Consider the following 17,839-nt stretch of genomic DNA (forward strand, 5'->3'; position numbering starts at 1 on the left):
GTATGTCGCCTCACGGTCCGCATCAGTGACGATCATCTCCATTACGGCGACTGCCTCTGGACCACCCTGATGAACGACACCTCGATCCAACGCGTCCCGCCCAAGCATCTCTATCCGCTGGCAGATCGGCATGAGATCAATGGCGTGGTCATCCTCGGCCTGCTGGTTCTCCAGGATCTCCTCGTGTGCTGGCCTAGGAGCGCCGGGAACGTCGGGTCTCAGCAGAGGATGTGACACCCGGTAGAACCATGTGACGTATCCCTCCACACTGTGCCAGTCCTGTGTGACCCGAGTGCGACGGTACTCCTGCGGTACCACATGATGCTGCCAGTCCTCCCATATGGCAGTGAGCTGCATTCGGATCACTGTGTTGGGAGCAGCCTCAAAGGGTGACCTGGGTATCTGCTGCACGAATCCGAACTGACGCATGCACCGCTCAGGGAGATACCGGACCATGATGTCGGTCCCGCATGCCAACCAGCCTGAATATAAAGCAATGTCGTCAAAGGGGACAACCTGAGCGTAGTCGCTGAACGGCCTCCAGGTGACGTCGTCGTGCATCGTGCGGTCCAGGTATCCACGGTATGGTCCCACCGCATTGTTCCCCCTCTAGAGAACGTATCTGGCGGCCCTGGGCATGGCGTCAACGTACACAGGATCGATGTGGAAGCTGTGGATGCGGGAGAAGTAGGAGATGATCCAGCTCTGAAACAGAAACACGATAATGTATTATAAATAAATACGAAACATAAATAAATACAAAACAATTAAAATGAAACGTACCATAAGTAGTGTGCAGGATCCGACCAACTGCCTCGTCCTCCAGTTGGAGGCCTCATTCAGCTTCTGGTAGAGGTATGCCAGAGTAGCTGCCCCCCAATTCCACTAGTGAACGGTATCCAGGTCCATGAAGTAGCGGAGGTAGGTCACGTCTGTCGCACGCTCGCGAAAAATGAACAGAGTCGCCACCAATATATTTATCCCATAAGGGAAAGGAATATCAGAAAACCTAACAAAGGAAGGAACAGGGTCTTGCGACCAGAGAATCAAGGTACGGGAGTCGGTTACGCAAGGGGAAGGTATTAGCACCCCTCGCGCCCATCGTACTCGATGGTATCCACCTATGTTTGTTTCTATCTAAAGGGTGTATAACTATGTCTATGTCTAAATGCGAAATGAATGCAAAATGTAGGGAAAATAAAGAATTGTACTCGCACGGGCCCTACCCCGCTGCCTACGTATCCTTTTCAGGAATCAGAGTTACCGTAGCTCGGCTAAAGATTTTCTGTTTGTTTTTGTGTTTTTTAGTTGGGCGGCGTTAACGCTCACGCTCTTGCACAAGGGGACAGCCTAGGATGCAATGGAGCGGAGATAACTTGCCCTTAAGAAAGGAGAAAAAGAGATTGGTTTGTATCTTTTACGGGTAATTCCATGATGACGAGAACCCACTACAAGGTCTCGCATCACTTCCTCACTTTTGTTTTAAGTCTGAACATTTATTAGGTTTTTTGAAGTGTTTTTGGTTGGTGTTTTTTTAAGGGATTTTAACTTTGTGACTTGGATCATACCAAAAAGAGTTTTGTTTTGCATATTTAGAGAATACACATCGAGGCCTACACCACGATCGTTTCTCTAAATAACGGTTAAGAAATACATCGAGGCTTCACACCTCAATCACTTCTTCTCCGCTAAGTAAAGGAGATACAAAAAGTTTTTAGTGAATATTTAGAGAATGCACATCGAGGCCTACACCACGATCGTTTCTCTAAACAACGGTTAAGAAATACGTCGAAGCTTCACACTTCAACCATTTCTTCTCCGCTAAGTAGGAAAGAACATACATCGGGGCCTACGCCCCAATCATTTCTTTCCCACCCTGAAATAAAGCAACGGTATGATCTTCATCGATATTTATTAAGTATTTTAAAAGTTGAAAAGAAAAGGAATGAAAGAAGGGAACTATTTCTAAATTCTAGTCTAAGTTGTCTACACAAGGGAATTAAAAATAAAACTATACAACTTATTAACAACAAAAAACTATACATGGAATAGGTAAAAGAAAATCAATATGCGGCAAATAAAATTGAGAACTATAGCAAACAAATGATATTCACAAGCACACATACATCCATTAATTCTATACAAAAAAACAAGACTAAAAATTAGCTCCTAAGTCTATTAGTGAGTTATTTACAAAGAAGTGTTGATACGAAGAATATTCAAATATTGCGAAGGAAAAAGATCTATTAAAAGGATTAAAACAATTAAGAAAAATCAACAAAAACTTATGACAATTATTTACTCATCCTAAAAATCTAAGAGCAATTTTTTATGTATTTTTATTTGAATTAAAATTGGGATTGTGAACTAAAAATAGAAGCAAAACAAAGATTAAAAATGAAAATCTAATCTACACTGAAGGGAGGTGCAACAACAATTTTTAGATGAACTAAAACTAGTTACAAGCGCATCTGGGCCTAATTACAGGGGTGCGAAAAGCAAAGGTGCTCAGGCCCAGTTACAAAAGATGGTGGTTTGTTAGCAAATTAGGGGTGAGATCCAGAAATGGGGGCTAGGCCCACGTGCGCATGGCCCAGCATGGCATCAATCCAATTATTTCACTCTTGTTTCATTCATTTATTAATTTAGCCAGTAAAGCATTTATTTCATACTATAGTTGAATATTTAACGTGACATGCAATGAGTAAAATACACATCCGTCAATTGGTCATGCAGTTTTCAAGTCAGAAAAGGACAAAAGCTAGCTTCTGACCAATCACAGCGCTACAACGATACTCCCAATCATATCAATAAGACAAAGGCCAAACAAAATGGGAAGCCGAGCCAATGAATATATGACACCCAGGCTTGAATATTAAAGGAGAGAGAGATATATCAGACGCCGGAGACTCCCTCCGGTCTTCTTCTCCGGTAGGGCGTCGCCGTGGTCGCGGTTCAAAGTGCCCAGAGAAACACGAAACGGACCTCGTTTTACTCGGATTTTCACGCTGATTACGGATCTGAAGTCCATTTCTACTGAGGCCTCCTCTAAGACGCTAACTGAAACGAAACTTAAAAACCCTAACTTATAACAAATTCAATAAAGCATACTCTGAGCACACCAGCGTAATCCACAATGTCCATAGGACTCGAATGCGAGATTTAAACACACATACTCGCTTTGAATTTGTACACACTGAAACAACACAATCCAAGAACGTAAGGGTTTTGCACAGTCATAATGAGCTACGAAGATATCAGATACCCATGACCTACTCATATTTCTAGGATACTGAGAGGGTTTCATATCTTACTTGGATGAGTTCTTGAATGTGGTGATGATGATTCGGTATTGAAGATGATAATGTTTAGCTTCAGCCTCTTGGATCCGACTTTGAGAAGTAAGATCGAGGTATTACGCAGCAGCAGAAGAGTAGAGTATCGCTTCAAGTGAAGTCATAGTAGTGGTGACGCGGTTGATTCGGTAGCCATGGCAGTGATGGTTGCAACTTCTTGTGCTAAGTGAATGATGGAGATGAAGGTTGTGGAGGTTTAATGGTGGTGATGAAGATGGTTGCAGTGGTGGAGGTTGAAGGAGGAAGATGAAGATGGAGGTGGTGGTTTTGAGATGAAGAAGTTTGTTAGAGTTTGTTACACTTTTGTAACAAACTTTACGAAGGGAGAGAGATGAGCGAAAAAGAGGGAAAAGAAGAGTGAAAAGAGAGAGAAAAATGGGAGAGGAGAGAGTGATGTTGTGATGTGAAAACTGAAAATGGAGAAAATGAAAGTGTGTTTTGTTGTTTATGAAGAGCTTTGGTTTATATATGGTGTATGAAGTTGCATGGAGTGTTATGGTGTGCATGAGTGTAGTGTAGTTTCTTTTCTCACATTTAATGAACACGTTTTCCCCTTTGTAGTAACCTCTCCATGTGCTTTCTCATGTCAAGACAATGCATGGATATATGAAGAAGGGTGATGAATAATGAGGGTTGATACGATGGCATGTATGTTGCAGCAACAATCTGATGCTATTGATTTTGGCCATTTTAGCAACTTCAAGTGGTGGACTTTATGCTAATGCAACTTGATGTATAAGCATCCGATTCACACAAACTCGTGATCAAATGAAAGAGGGCGCGGAGATGAAGAGTTTGGTGTTGCATTAGAATTCTGGAGGTGTTTGAGACTCCTCAAAAATTGGTTTGAAAGTAGCCCACCACGTGTTTGATGGAATGCACACGCGTGCCCTGGGATTCTACCTAGCCAGATGCATAACCTTGGCCAGTGCGAGGGTATGACTTTGAACATTCACAATTGATTCAATATCCACTCAATTGACTCAACCCTTGTTCCATTGCATATAGTACATGGCAAAGAATAGATACATACCAAGTTTGCATTTGTGGGGTTCCTGGATTGTCCTAGGATTGGCTTCAAAGTTGGTACGCCACGTGCTCGATGAAACGTGTCACGTATGACCAGAAATGTGCCCAGCTTTGTGACTTGATTCAGATGAGTTTCCAGAAACTTCACACCACTTTAACTCTTCGTACAAGCTTCAAATGAAAAAGTGTCCAACTACAAAGTTGTTCTCCTCCATGAGAGGAACAACTTTGATGTTGGAATTTTCCTCAAAAAATACCATTTGCCACGTGTAATTCAGTGCTGAAATGGACTTCTCATCAAGATTTAAAGTTCCAAAAATTTTCTAAGTGTTGGAAACTTTCTATTTTTGTTATTCTTTCTATTTTTGGCGACTTTTTGTCAGACTTCCGATTTTATTCATTCTTTGACTTTTCTTGACCGATTTTCCACTAAAAGTCAACATTTGAGTAATTCTTCTGATTTTGACCCGAAAGTCAACCGTTCTGATTTTCCGACTACTGGTGAAATTCCAGATTAAATCTCTTCCAGTCAAATCCAGTCAAACAAACACATCCACACGGTCAGTATGAGAAGTTTTCCACACATAGAAGCCGCTTCTGATTAAATGTTGACCAGAAAGTCAACCGGTTGACTTTGGTCAAAGAAACCCTGATTTAAAGAACCAAATGATTTGCAAGCTTGTACCCTCTAATCAATGCCCTGATTTGAAGCAGAGAGACACCCCGATCCAGGAGGACTTCAATGAACATAGAGCCACATGGTTATGCCTCAGTTTCCTCATTCTCTGATCAAACTTCTTTGTAATGGAGCCTTTTCTTGCTAGCCTTTGAATAGTACCCATGGTATGGATGCATGCATGTGGATTATGACCTAGATGATGTATGTACATGAATGCAAAGCCTAAGCCGGTTAGAAGTAAAGGGGTAGGACAAATTTGGGGTATGACAGCTGCCCCTATTTAATCGTCTTAAACCTGAAGGTGAGATTGGCGTTAGCCTTTCGAACATTCAAGGTAGAAGAAGGTTAAATATCAAGACCTGAAATTTGTCCTGAAGAAAAGATAGCGTGAGTGTTATTTTTGTTTGATATCTGCTGGGGAAAGAGATTTTTGTTTTTCTGATGGAAATATTTACAACGGGTAATGGGTTCGAACGGTGGTATCCGGTGATGTGGTAATGGTGCCGATACAAGGTTCTCGGAAAAGGTGGTATTTACATGGAAATGATTGGGAGAGAAGCAGGTTTGACAGAAAGATAAGGTGACATAGACAATTGTTTTGAGGGAGATACAGACGAGCATCAAAAGGAGGTACAGACGAGTATTGAAAGGATGACACATACGAGCATCAAAATAAGGTACAGACGAGTACAAAAGAATGACACATACGAGCATCAAAAGAGATACAGACGAGCATCAAAAGAGGTGCAGACGAGCATCAAAGGGAGATACAGACGAGCATCAAAAGAATGACACATACGAGCATCAGAGGAGATACAGACGAGTATAAAAGAGACACAGACGAGCATCAGAGGAGATACAGACGAGTATAAAAGAGACACAGACGAGCATCAAAAGGAGATACAGACGAGTATAAAAGAGACACAGACGAGCATCAAAAGGAGATACAGACGAGTATAAAAGAGACACAGACGAGCATCAAAAGAAGATACAGACGAGTATAAAAGAGACACAGACGAGCATCAAAAGAGATACAGACGAGTATAAAAGAGACACAGACGAGCATCAGAGGAGATACAGACGAGTATAAAAGAGACACAGACGAGCATCAAAAGAGGTGCAGACGAGTATAAAAGAGACACAGACGAGCATCAAAAGAGGTGCAGACGAGCATCAAAGGGAGATACAGACGAGCATCAAAAGGGATACAGACGAGCATCAGAGGAGATACAGACGAGTATAAAAGAGACACAGACGAGCATCAGAGGAGACTTGGTAGACGGGCTTACTGGGGATTGGGGATTGGGGATTGGTGAAACCAAGTATCGGCACCATGGGCGGAGGAGATTTGCGATGTAGTAGCAGATATCAATTGGAATTTATATGGACAACACTTTATGTGGAGAGGCGCCATTGGCTTGATTTAGCACTGATTTGTATTATCTGGCTTATGCTTTGTATGCATGTTTGACTTTTTCTATGGCATAATGTTCCGCTTTTGACGGATATGTTACGCTTTTGAGGATGCAAATGCTATATGCAATGGATTCTATATGCAGAGAGTGCCAAATAAAGGCACTGGTGGAACAGAAGAGTAGGATCATTGGGGTCCGTTGCCCTGTGATCTTGAACCATCATCGTGAATTGATATTGGAACCCTACAGTACCAAAGATTATTGGTAACTGCGTTGAGGGTTGGAACATAGCCCTGCTGGGGATGAAATGATTTTGCTCGACTTTCCTTACATCCTAAGCTGCTTGGGGAATCACGAGTTTTAAGAGACCACTCTTCGTCTGCCATGTGAAATAGGGATATGGACCTTTTCATGTGCTCCGTGCTTGCCAGTACTGATGAATTATACTCTCGAACCTTCATGCGGGATGATGATGACCTTTGTGACATACTATGAACCAAGATGACGGCTAGAACCTGCAACCTGCACAGAAGACAACGTTTGGACGCAAATATTGCCCCTCAGAGCACTTTCATGTCTATGTAACATCATGTTTCGTTTGATTTTGTGATTATTATTCCCCATGCTTTCAATGCGATGTTTAATAACGAATTAAATCACACCTCGCATGCGTAGAAAAAAATGAAAAGAAAGAAATAAAGCTTTTGCATCGAAAGATCATTTTATTGATGGAATGCCTGTGAATAGGCTTCTGTACAAGGAAGCAACTCCTAAATGAGGTAGTTGCGAAAAAGAAAATACAAACGCAAAGAGCGAAATGGCAAAGAGAAATGCTCGGATTTCCACTAAAACTGATATTGCTACAGTTCCCATATCCTCGATCCTCTCAATGCTTTGCTTCAGAAGGGTAGTGGTTGGATTGATCTGTCCGTTCTGCCAAGGGCGTATAGTGGTCTTTGTGAAGGGTATTCAGACTGCAGCCTCTCGCTTTTGATCCCTAACTTTTGCCTGGATCGCCCTTTCGGGTTTTCCATCCAGCGGGATACCCCTTTTTGCCTAAGTCGCCCTTTCGGGTTTTCAACTTAGCGGGTTATTCTCTTTTGTTTTATCCCTAATTTTTGCCCAAACCTTTTTGGTTTGCCGGGATGCCCTTATTTTTGCCTAGGTACGTCGACCTAGCGGGTCTTTTATGCGTAGTATTTTTTGACTGAGTCTGAATTGACTGGAAGCGGAACGTCTTCCCCATCCATCTTCGTCAGGATTAAAGCACCACCTGAAAATGATTTCTTCACAATGTATGGTCCCTCATAGTTGGGAGTCCATTTGCCCCTTGGATCGGTGTGAATTGGCAAGATCTTCCTCACAACTAGGTCACCTGTGTGGAATTCTCGAGGCCGAATCTTCTTGTCATACGCTTTCTTGATCCTCTTTTGGTACAACTGGCCGTGGCAGATAGCAGATAAGCGTTTTTCCTCAATTAGATTGAGATGATCAAGCCTCGTTTGAACCCATTCTGTTTCATCGAGTTTGGCGTCCATCAAGACTCTCAACGAAGGAATTTCCACTTCGACAGGTAGTATGGCCTCCATGCCGTAGACAAGAGAGAAGGGAGTTGCCCCAGTTGAAGTACGAACAGAAGTTCTATAGCCATGCAAAGCAAATGGCAACATCTCATGCCAATCTTTATACGTTCTAACCATCTTCTGGACAATCTTCTTTATATTCTTGTTAGCAGCTTCGACGGCGCCATTCATCTTTGGCCGATAGGGTGATGAATTGTGATGTTCAATCTTGAACTCTTCACACAACTCTGCCATCATTTTGTTATTAAGATTGGACCCATTATCAGTGATGATCTTGTTTGGAATCCCATATCGGCATATGATCTCTTTCTTGATGAAGCGAGTAACGACTTGCTTGGTTACATTCTTGTAAGAAGCAGCTTCAACCCATTTGGTGAAGTAGTCGATAGCAACAAGAATAAATCTGTGTCCATTCGAAGCTTGCGGCTCTATCCGTCCGATCATGTCTATGCCCCACATAGCAAAGGGCCAAGGTGATGTCAGGACATTCAGAGGAGTCGGGGGAACATGAATTCTGTCAGCATACACTTGACATTTGTGACATTTCTTCACGTATACATAACAATCACTTTCAATCGTCATCCAGTAATATCCTGCTCGCAAGATCTTTTTGGCCATAGAATGTCCACTGGAATGAGTTCCGAAAGATCCTTCATGAATTTCCCGCATGATCAGTTCTGCTTCGTGTCTATCCACGCATCTGAGCAAAACTGAATCATAGTTTCTCTTGTACAGGACGTCTCCTGACAAGAAGAACTTGGATGCTAACCTTCGAAGCGTTCGCTTATCACCAATCGTAGCATCTTCGGGATACTCTTGCTTCTCAACATACCTCTTGATGTCGTAATACCATGGCTTTTCATCATACACATCTTCAGTAGTGAGACAATGAGCAGGGAATACATGGGCAGGTTCCTTGTAACGGAGGATCGTTATGTCTGGTACTTCTTTAGGGGAGCTAACTCTGAACATAGCCGCCAAAGTAGCCAAAGCATCTGCCAATTGATTTTCCTCTCGGGGGATGTGATTGAAAGTGATTTCCTCGAAAGCGGGCAACAACTCCAAGATATAGTCCCTATAAGGAACTAAATTGGGGTGTCGTGTTTCCCAATCACCTCTTACTTGATGTATAACCAGGGCAGAATCCCCATAAACCTCAAGGATCTTGATCCTCATATCAATGGCCGCTTCGAGACCCATTATGCAAGCTTCGTATTCTGCGACATTGTTTGTGCAATCAAAGCATATTCTAGCTGTGAAAGGGATGTGGGTTTGACTAGGAGAAGTCAAAACTGCCCCAATACCATGGCCCATAGCATTTGATGCACCATCGAACGTGAGAGTCCATCGCTCCCCTGGTTCGGGTCCTTCATTATCATCCAGTTTCATGATATCTTCATCAGGAAAGTCAAACTTCATCGACTGATACTCTTCTAATGGCTGATGAGCAAGATGATCTGCAAGGACACTTCCTTTGATGGCCTTCTGTGTGACATACTGGATGTCGTATTCTGATAAAAGCATTTGCCATCGGGCTAGTCTTCCTGTAAGAGCCGGTTTTTCAAAGATGTACTTTATCGGGTCCATTTTGGAAATCAATAGAGTGGTATGAGTCAACATATACTGCCTCAGTCGGCGAGCAGCCCATACCAAAGCACAGCAAGTTTTCTCGAGTAGTGAGTAGCGGGATTCACAATCGGTAAACTTTTTGCTCAGGTAATAAATGGCGCACTCTTTTCGACCAGACTCGTCATGTTGGCCCAACACACACCCCATAGATCCTTCAAGCACAGTTAAGTACATAAGAAGCGGCCTCCCAGGAACCGGAGGCATGAGAATTGGCGGCTCTTGGAGATACTGTTTAATCTTCTCAAAAGCTTCTTGACAATGATTATCCCAACGGATATCTTGATTCTTGCGCAGCAGTTTGAAGATGGGTTCACAGGTATCAGTGAGATGAGAAATGAACCTGGCTATGTAATTCAACCTCCCAAGGAACCCTCGGACCTCTTTTTCATTCTTTGGTGCTGGCATATTCTGTATTGCTCTTACTTTATCAGGGTCGACCTCAATCCCTCGTTGGCTCACAATGAATCCAAGTAACTTCCCAGATCGCACTCCGAAAGTGCACTTGTTTGGATTAAGCCTCAACTTGAATTTACGCAAACGAGCAAACAGTTTCTCAAGATATACCAAGTGTTCCTCCTCAGTTTGGGATTTTGCAATCATATCATCGACGTACACCTCAATCTCTTTATGGATCATGTCATGGAAGAGAGTCACCATCGCTCGTTGATATGTTGCACCGGCATTCTTAAGACCAAAAGGCATCACTTTATAACAATACGTACCCCACGGAGTGGTAAAAGTAGTCTTGGTCATATCTTCGGGAGCCATTTTTATTTGATTATAACCAGAAAAACCGTCCATGAAGGAGAATACCGAATACTGAGCAGTGTTGTCGACTAGCACATCAATATGAGGCAGAGGGAAATCATCCTTCGGACTTGCCCTATTCAAATCTCGGTAGTCGACACACATGCGTACCTTTCCGTCCTTCTTAGGAACGGGTACTATGTTTGCAATCCAAGGAGGATATTCACACACAGATAAGAAACCAGCCTTCAACTGTTTTTCAACTTCTTCCTTGATTTTCAAAGCCATATCAGGTCGAGTTCTCCGTGGTTTTTGTTTTACCGGCGGACATTCTGGTTTGAGAGGTAGCCTGTGCATAACTATATCCGTGTCTAAACCAGGCATGTCTTCATATGACCAGGCGAAGATATCAACATACTCTCGAAGCAACTCAATCAACCTTCTTTTTACATCACTTTCCAAAGCGGCGCCTATCTTGACTTCTCTCTTTGCTTCTTCTGTACCGAGGTTGATGATTTCTATGGCTTCCTGATGTGGCTGAATAGATTTCTCTTCTTGTCTCAAAAGTCTTGCCAATTCCTCGGGGACTTCACAATCTTCCCCACTATCCTCATCAGCTTGGTCAATTGGATTTTCAAGGATATTAAGACGTGGAACTGTAACATTATCATTTTTGATGGAATTCGAGCCAGATCTGCACGATGGATGATTTATGCCTTAGAATGCAACACATAAAAGAGAAAGAAAAAGCTTTGCCATTTTTTGAAAAAGTTTTTCAAAGTAAAAACAAAAATGAAAGAAATGGAACAGTAATTGCATGCGAAGATATGATTTTCATTCAATATTAAACAAATTGAAACAACATGGGGGCCCTTCTTTATACAAGCGGTCAAAATGCTTAGGGCGAAGCATATGACTTATCGAAACAAGAAAATTACATCTCCATAAAAGTGACTCTGGGGACGTCCAAGATAGTCCAATTGTTGAGCTCCTGTCCAGGCGCAGCATGGCAAATGAATTTGGAGAGATCTTCTTCATCATCATCATCCACGGCGAGAACCTGACTTCCAGAACTGGTGCTTGCACTGACGAACACTTGAGAAATGGGGGGAATCACCTTCTTTCCAGGAATTATGCTGAGCTGAGTAGAGGAAGATGGTTGATACCCAAGACCATACTTGTCTCGTTTCTCGTGAACATCAATCAGCTTACCCCAAGCACTATGGGGAGTACCAGCTTCTAAGAAGGCCTTAGCATCATTCAGAGACGAGAGGGGTGCTCCGAGTTCTTTCTTATTCTCAACCACGGGGAGTTTATCAACCGACACGATCTCTAATGCCTGAAAAGGTGTCTCTTGTATTTCTCCCTCCACTTCAACATAACGGTATGACGCCAGATTATTGACGATCAAATCCTCTTCACCAGTGATCACAACAATCTTGTCATTCACAACAAATTTCAAACACTGATGGAGGGTAGATGTCACAGCCCCAGCAGCATGGATCCAAGGACGACCCAAGAGGCAAGTGTATGAAGGACTTATATCCATGACATAGAAGGCAATATAGAACATGTGAGGGCCAATCAAAACAGGCAGATCAATTTCCCCTTCTACGGACCTTCTGGAGCCATCAAACGCTCTGACACTCATAGTGCATGGTCTCATCATAATCCCATCCATACTCAGCTTAAACAAAGTGGTCTTGGGCATCACATTAAGAGAAGAACCGGTATCAATCAGAACTCGAGACAACACAGCATCCAGACACTTGACGGAGATATGCAACGCTTTGTTGTGTGCTCTACCCTCAGGTGGAAGCTCATCATCAGAAAAACCCAAACAATTACCAGCAGCAATGTTGGTCACAACCCCTTCAAACTGAGGGACGGTAATGTCTTGAGTAACGTGAGCGGAAGCCAGAACTTTCATCAGAGCATCACGATGAGCTTCGGAATGCACCAAGAGAGACAAGATGGAGATCTTGGCTTGGGTCTGATCAAGTTGGTCAATCACTTTGTAATCACTTTTCTTAATGATCTTCAAGAGTTGCTCGGCATCTTGTGCATTACGTGTTACAGGAGGATCAACAGCAACTTGCTTTCCTTTTGCTTGTGTACTAGCCTCTTTATTGGTCTCTTTAGGAAGTGGAGGAGGGGCAGCAAAGATCCGACCACTACGGGTAATGCCACTAGTGCCAGTAATATTAGTGATGCTCGAATTACCCACTGGAGGGCAATCATATTTCTTCCCTCGAATATACACGGCATTATAGCTCCAAGGGACAGCCTTAGAATCATTCACAGGAGAAGGAACAAGAGACGAGGATGGAGGGGTCGAAGGAGCATTTGGAACCTGAATGACCAACGGAGTCCTCGGAGCCTGAATGACCAAGGGAGTACTCGGAGCACGAATGACCAAGGGAGTACTCTGATTTTTTGACACCTCAGCAGGATAGTAAGGTATCTCTAGAGTAGCCACATCTTCGACAGGAACGACCCTTTCCACTCTAAGAACACCTTCATCCATTAGTCTCTGGATTTCTTCTCTCAACCTAACGCATTCCTCAGGGTTAGAAGAACATTGCAAACAGTAGTCATGTAGTTCACACAAAACCTTTTGTTGCTCAAGATACTCTCTGACAACTGCTAGCGGCATCCTTACCTCATTAACATCACTTACTAAGATCTGATCATCACATGACTCAATAGCATTGGTCGTACCAGCATGAGGAGGCATAGGATTATTCTGCACATTAGGACCAGTAGGAGTGAACGAGATGAGCTTGTCATCGAGAAGATCCTGGACTTTCCACTTGAATGCCCTGCATTTCTCAATTGTGTGGCCGGGAGCCCCAGAATGAAATTCACAATGAGCATTCGCATCATACCCAGGAGGAAGAGGGTCAGGTGGAGGACCCATTTCGCGGAGTTGCACTAATTGACCAGCAAGTAATTGGGGAAGAAGCTGAGCATACGACATTGGAACCGGATCTATACGCCTGTCAGGGTATCTTTGCCTCTGTGGACCTCTTTGACCTTGAGGCCTAGGATTCTGTTGGCGATTCTGAGAAACAGCAGCTTGTTGTTGTGGTACGAAAGGCTGTTGGGGTGCCATCCATGGTTGTGGAAGAGCAGCAGCATATGCTTGAGGGACATACGGACCTGGAACAGCATAAGGCATCGGATAATAAGGAGGTGGAACAGCAGAATATGCAGGAGCTCGACCTTGGTCAACAGAGGCAGTGCTAGTCTCACCTTCCTTCTTCTTCACGAACCCAGAATACGGCTTCTTACCATTACAATTTGAGTTGCTAGGATTAGTAACACCTTGAATGGTACCAGCTTTGACACAGTTCTCAACCCTCTCACCGATGATGACCACATCCGAAAAGGAGGGAGAAGTATTACTAACCATGTGCTGAAGATATGGCCCTTTTAGAGTCCCCATAAACAGATCAATCAACTCGCGGTCCAAGAGAGGAGGTTGGACACGGGACGCAAGTTCACGCCACCTCTGGGCGTATTCTTTAAAAGATTCTTCAGATTTCTGTGACATATTTTGTAGCTGGGCACGGCTGGGAGCCATAGCAGTATTGTAGTGGTATTGTTTCAAGAAGGCGTCGACAAGTTGTCCCCAAGTACTGACATTAGACCTCTCAAGTTTCATGTACCATTCCAACGGGGCTCCAGTGAGACTATCCTGAAAGAAATGCATCAGCAGAGGCTCGTTCTCAGCATGAGCAGCCATCTTACGGCAGTAGGAACGAATGTGAGTCTCTGGACAGGTGACTCCCTTGTATTTATCAAAATCTGGCACTTTGAATTTCGGGGGAATAACAATCCCAGGTACCAAGCACATAGCAGCAGTGTCGAAACTCGAAGTTTTAGCAACCTCAACAGCCTTAAGACGTTCTTCAAGAGCTTGGTACATCTTAGCAGTCTCAGTCAACTCAGCAGTAAGATCATGTTCAAGATCAATAACCTCATGGTGGTCGTCCACCACCTTAAGTGTCTCATTAATAGGAGTCTCTTTAGTTTTCACCCCTCCGTCAGCAGAATTGGTAGGAGTATCTTTGACCAAACTAGCGACACTCTTTCTGAGTTCATCCTGTCCTTGAACAACGGCATGGAGAGTCTCCATAAGTTGGGCCATTCTTTCCCCCATAACATCCATATCCCTACGGAGGGCAGCTTGATTCTGTTCAAATTGTTCCATGATTCTCTCGTTGCTCCGGGTACGGTAAGGATGTAAGAAAGTCAGCTTCGTCGTCGGAAAAGAAATCTGTTGCTGAAAGGGACCCCAATTAGTTTCTTGTACAATAACCTGAAAAATGCAATGTGATAATGTGAATGTATGAGTGCATGTGTGCGTATGACGTGATGTGCCATTTTCAGAGTATCCAAGATTTAATATTGATCCAGAATAGCTAACAATGTGACAAAAGATAAGTGTCAAGAGAAACTAGTTCTTTTTATTCATAACAAGAATTTTAAACTTGGGCAAGCCATACATTGACAAGATAGTTCAACAAGGGAAATAAAAGACCCCATCCAACAAGTCTGGTGGTGGTCGAGACATACAGACTCAAACATCAATCCATCTGAATATAAAACAGAGGTCCTCCTTGTCTGAAGTGCTCGTCGCTCCACTTCTTAGTTTCATCAAACAGTTTCTTGGTTGCTTCTCGATCTCTTCCTTTAAGAAGGCTTTGGATCACCTCATCTTTGCGAAACAAATGCCCATCCAGCTTCTTGCAGCACTCCCTGAGTTCGTCACATCCTTTGCATTCTGGGAGATAATCCTTCTCAGATATGTCCTCCATCATTCGATCTCTGAGCTTGGCATTTTCTTCTGTTAGTCGAGTATTACGGAGGTGACTTCCTTTCAGTTGAGTCTCAATTGCCATTCTTTTAGTGGTCTCTTCTTCCAGTTTCTTTTTCAGATTCTTCACTTCAACTCTAGCATCCCTTTCTATCTTGAGCTTATAAGCTTTCAAGTCTTCTCGGTACTCTCGCTTGAGTTTCTCTTCTGCCTCTTTCATGGCCCTTTTTAGGATCTTCTGGTGATCCTCAACAATAACAGTAGTGTCTCTTTCACCTTTTTCCGTTCTAGCCCTCTTTTGAACTCTGGAAGATCCTCCCTTCAGCATTTTGGCTTCGTGTGTCAACTCAACCTTTTTCTGGTCCACAAGACAATGTTTCGGTTGCGCATCTGACTTCTTTTCGTGCCATTGGGTGCTTTCCATATTTACTGGGATGCAATTCTCAGCAGGCATAATGGCAATTGGAACCTTAGGTGGTTGCTTGTACAAAGGATTAACCTTCGGGAAAGGCAACAGACGATCTTTAACTCTATTTTCAACCCAATCCGTGTAGGCTTGTTTGGCAACGGCATTCTTTTCACCTAGAGAAATCTGATCACTCGTATGGATGTCATTCCAGGCACTCACCACTTTTTCTAAACCTTTTAGATCGGTTCCCTTCTCAAAGCAAACGGATTCAAATATCTCTTTGTCCAAAGGCTTGTTTTCAAGTGCAAAACCCAATTGACGCAGCGCTAGCTTAGGATTATAATTGATAACACCTTTTGTTCCTATGAGGGGAACATTGTCAAAAGCACCACAACTAGTTATAACCTTCTCTACGTCCATCCCAGTAGGACACCAGACAATGTCATTTCCGGTAAGCCCCATGATCCTTTGAGGCCATTTCTGAGTAGAAGTAATGAAAGGACCACTTGTAGGTAGGTGGGACTTAAACCAGGTGTATAACAACGGCAAACAATTTCTTATGGCTCCTCCTTTCCCATATCGAGAGTGAACAGAATAGTACGTATCGGCTAGCAAAGTAGGGACCGGATTCTTCTCCACAAAAAGACATATAGCAGCCAGATCAACGAACTTGTGAATGTTAGGGAACATCACGATCCCATAAATCAAAACGGCCAGAAGGGCGTTGAAGGCCTCCCACATCTTTTTGTTAGCCAACTCTCGGGCCTTCTCAACCAAGAAACTCATATAGAAACCCTGAGCGCTACCATTCTTCTTCCAGTTCCCAAGAACGTCTTCTATGCTCAAATAAAGAGCGTTGGCAATGTTGTCCAGATCAGGTTTCTCTGGGACACAAACGAAAGGAACCTTGTGTTGAATCTTGATATTGAGAAAGTGAGAGTACTCCTCGAGAGTGGGAGCCAACTGATAGCCTGAGAAGGTGAAACAACGCAAGTCAGGATCATAGAACTGGAGAAGAGTAGATAAACCCCATTCGTCGACGTGTGAGTCCAAAAGGGTCAAGATGTTTCCATAATTCTCAGTGAACACAGTTTTATTATGACCAGTGATCAATCCACCCAATTGCCCCAACTGAACCAAGCCTTCGCGATGGAAACTGTAAGTGTGAGTACGCCTTGTAGCTTCTCTGGTAGCGGTCACGTTGTTAGCCATCCTGGATGAAAAGTAATAACCTCGGATACCCTGAAAAATGGCATGCATATGAGAAATAATACTATTTTTCTTCTTTTTTTTTTCTTTTTTTTTTTTTACTACATCTTTTCTTTCTTTTCTTTTCTCTTTTTTTTTTTTGGAAGGTAAATATGCCATGATGTAAATGATGCAATGGAAGTTTCCCCACATAGGAGAAGTGTGTGTTGCCTCTGGATAAGATCGGACGTTGCAGGATCAAAGGTCCGGCATAGGCACAATGAAACCATGAGAACACAAGTCATCAGCAGAACAGAACGGTCACCAACGGTACCTGTCATGTATATCCCTCCCCACTCACGGGTGTAGTCTAGGTCAAGGTAGGTCAAAAAAGCCAACAGAGGATTGAAAGTAGGCGTAATCATACGATATTGCCTCTTTCAACCAAGCTCTGCCCGTGGATACATGATCGGATCAATCAGACATACGTCTTCTGTCCGTCATGGCCACTCTATTCCTAGTTCCTAAGGTATCACTCATGGCCTGGGTATTGGGCCTTTTACCTCATAGAACAATCCCACCCAACCTGCAAAACAGAACAGAAGACCCCAAGGAACACAGAATATAATCCATATGCATGATGTGCAAACAGAAATAAACATGATATGCAAGCAGAAAAATAAACAAGCAAGCATATATACAAGGTATAGACATAAAAGCAAATAAACACCCAGTAAATAAACAAACAAACGCAGGCTAGGATCGACTCACTAAGGATGGACCAGCAACAGGTCTAGCAACATCCCCAGCAGAGTCGCCAGCTGTCGCACGCTCGCGAAAAATGAACAGAGTCGCCACCAATATATTTATCCCATAAGGGAAAGGAATATCAGAAAACCTAACAAAGGAAGGAACAGGGTCTTGCGACCAGAGAATCAAGGTACGGGAGTCGGTTACGCAAGGGGAAGGTATTAGCACCCCT

The 17,839-nt window shown here is 43.2% G+C and overlaps 1 protein-coding gene across 1 annotated transcript; it reads right to left on the reverse strand.

Annotated features, from left to right (window-relative positions):
* Positions 1 to 2,875: 2,875 nt before the first annotated feature.
* On the reverse strand, positions 2,876 to 16,881 carry LOC131658002 (uncharacterized). Its single transcript, XM_058927343.1, has 4 exons — positions 16,698 to 16,881; positions 16,075 to 16,553; positions 15,537 to 15,918; positions 2,876 to 3,060 (listed from the first exon to the last, which is right to left on the reverse strand). The coding sequence occupies exons 1-4, from the start codon at positions 16,879 to 16,881 to the stop codon at positions 2,876 to 2,878; spliced, it is 1,230 nt and encodes a 409-aa protein (XP_058783326.1).
* Between the last annotated feature and the right edge of the window lie 958 nt (positions 16,882 to 17,839).

The sequence above is a fragment of the Vicia villosa genome, linkage group LG3 (genome assembly GCF_029867415.1).
Source record: "Vicia villosa cultivar HV-30 ecotype Madison, WI linkage group LG3, Vvil1.0, whole genome shotgun sequence".
Lineage (NCBI taxonomy): Eukaryota > Viridiplantae > Streptophyta > Magnoliopsida > Fabales > Fabaceae > Vicia > Vicia villosa.

Coding starts and splice junctions, on each gene's coding strand:
- LOC131658002 (XM_058927343.1), bottom strand. CDS start 16,881: ATGGCTAACAACGTGACCGCTACCAGAGAAGCTACAAGGCGTACTCAC. Junction 15,919..16,074: donor CTGGGATGGACGTAGAGAAG/GTTATAACTAGT, acceptor TGCTTTGAGAAG/GGAACCGATCTAAAAGGTTT. Junction 3,061..15,536: donor GAGGGCTAGAACGGAAAAAG/GTGAAAGAGACA, acceptor GTTTCGTTTCAG/TTAGCGTCTTAGAGGAGGCC.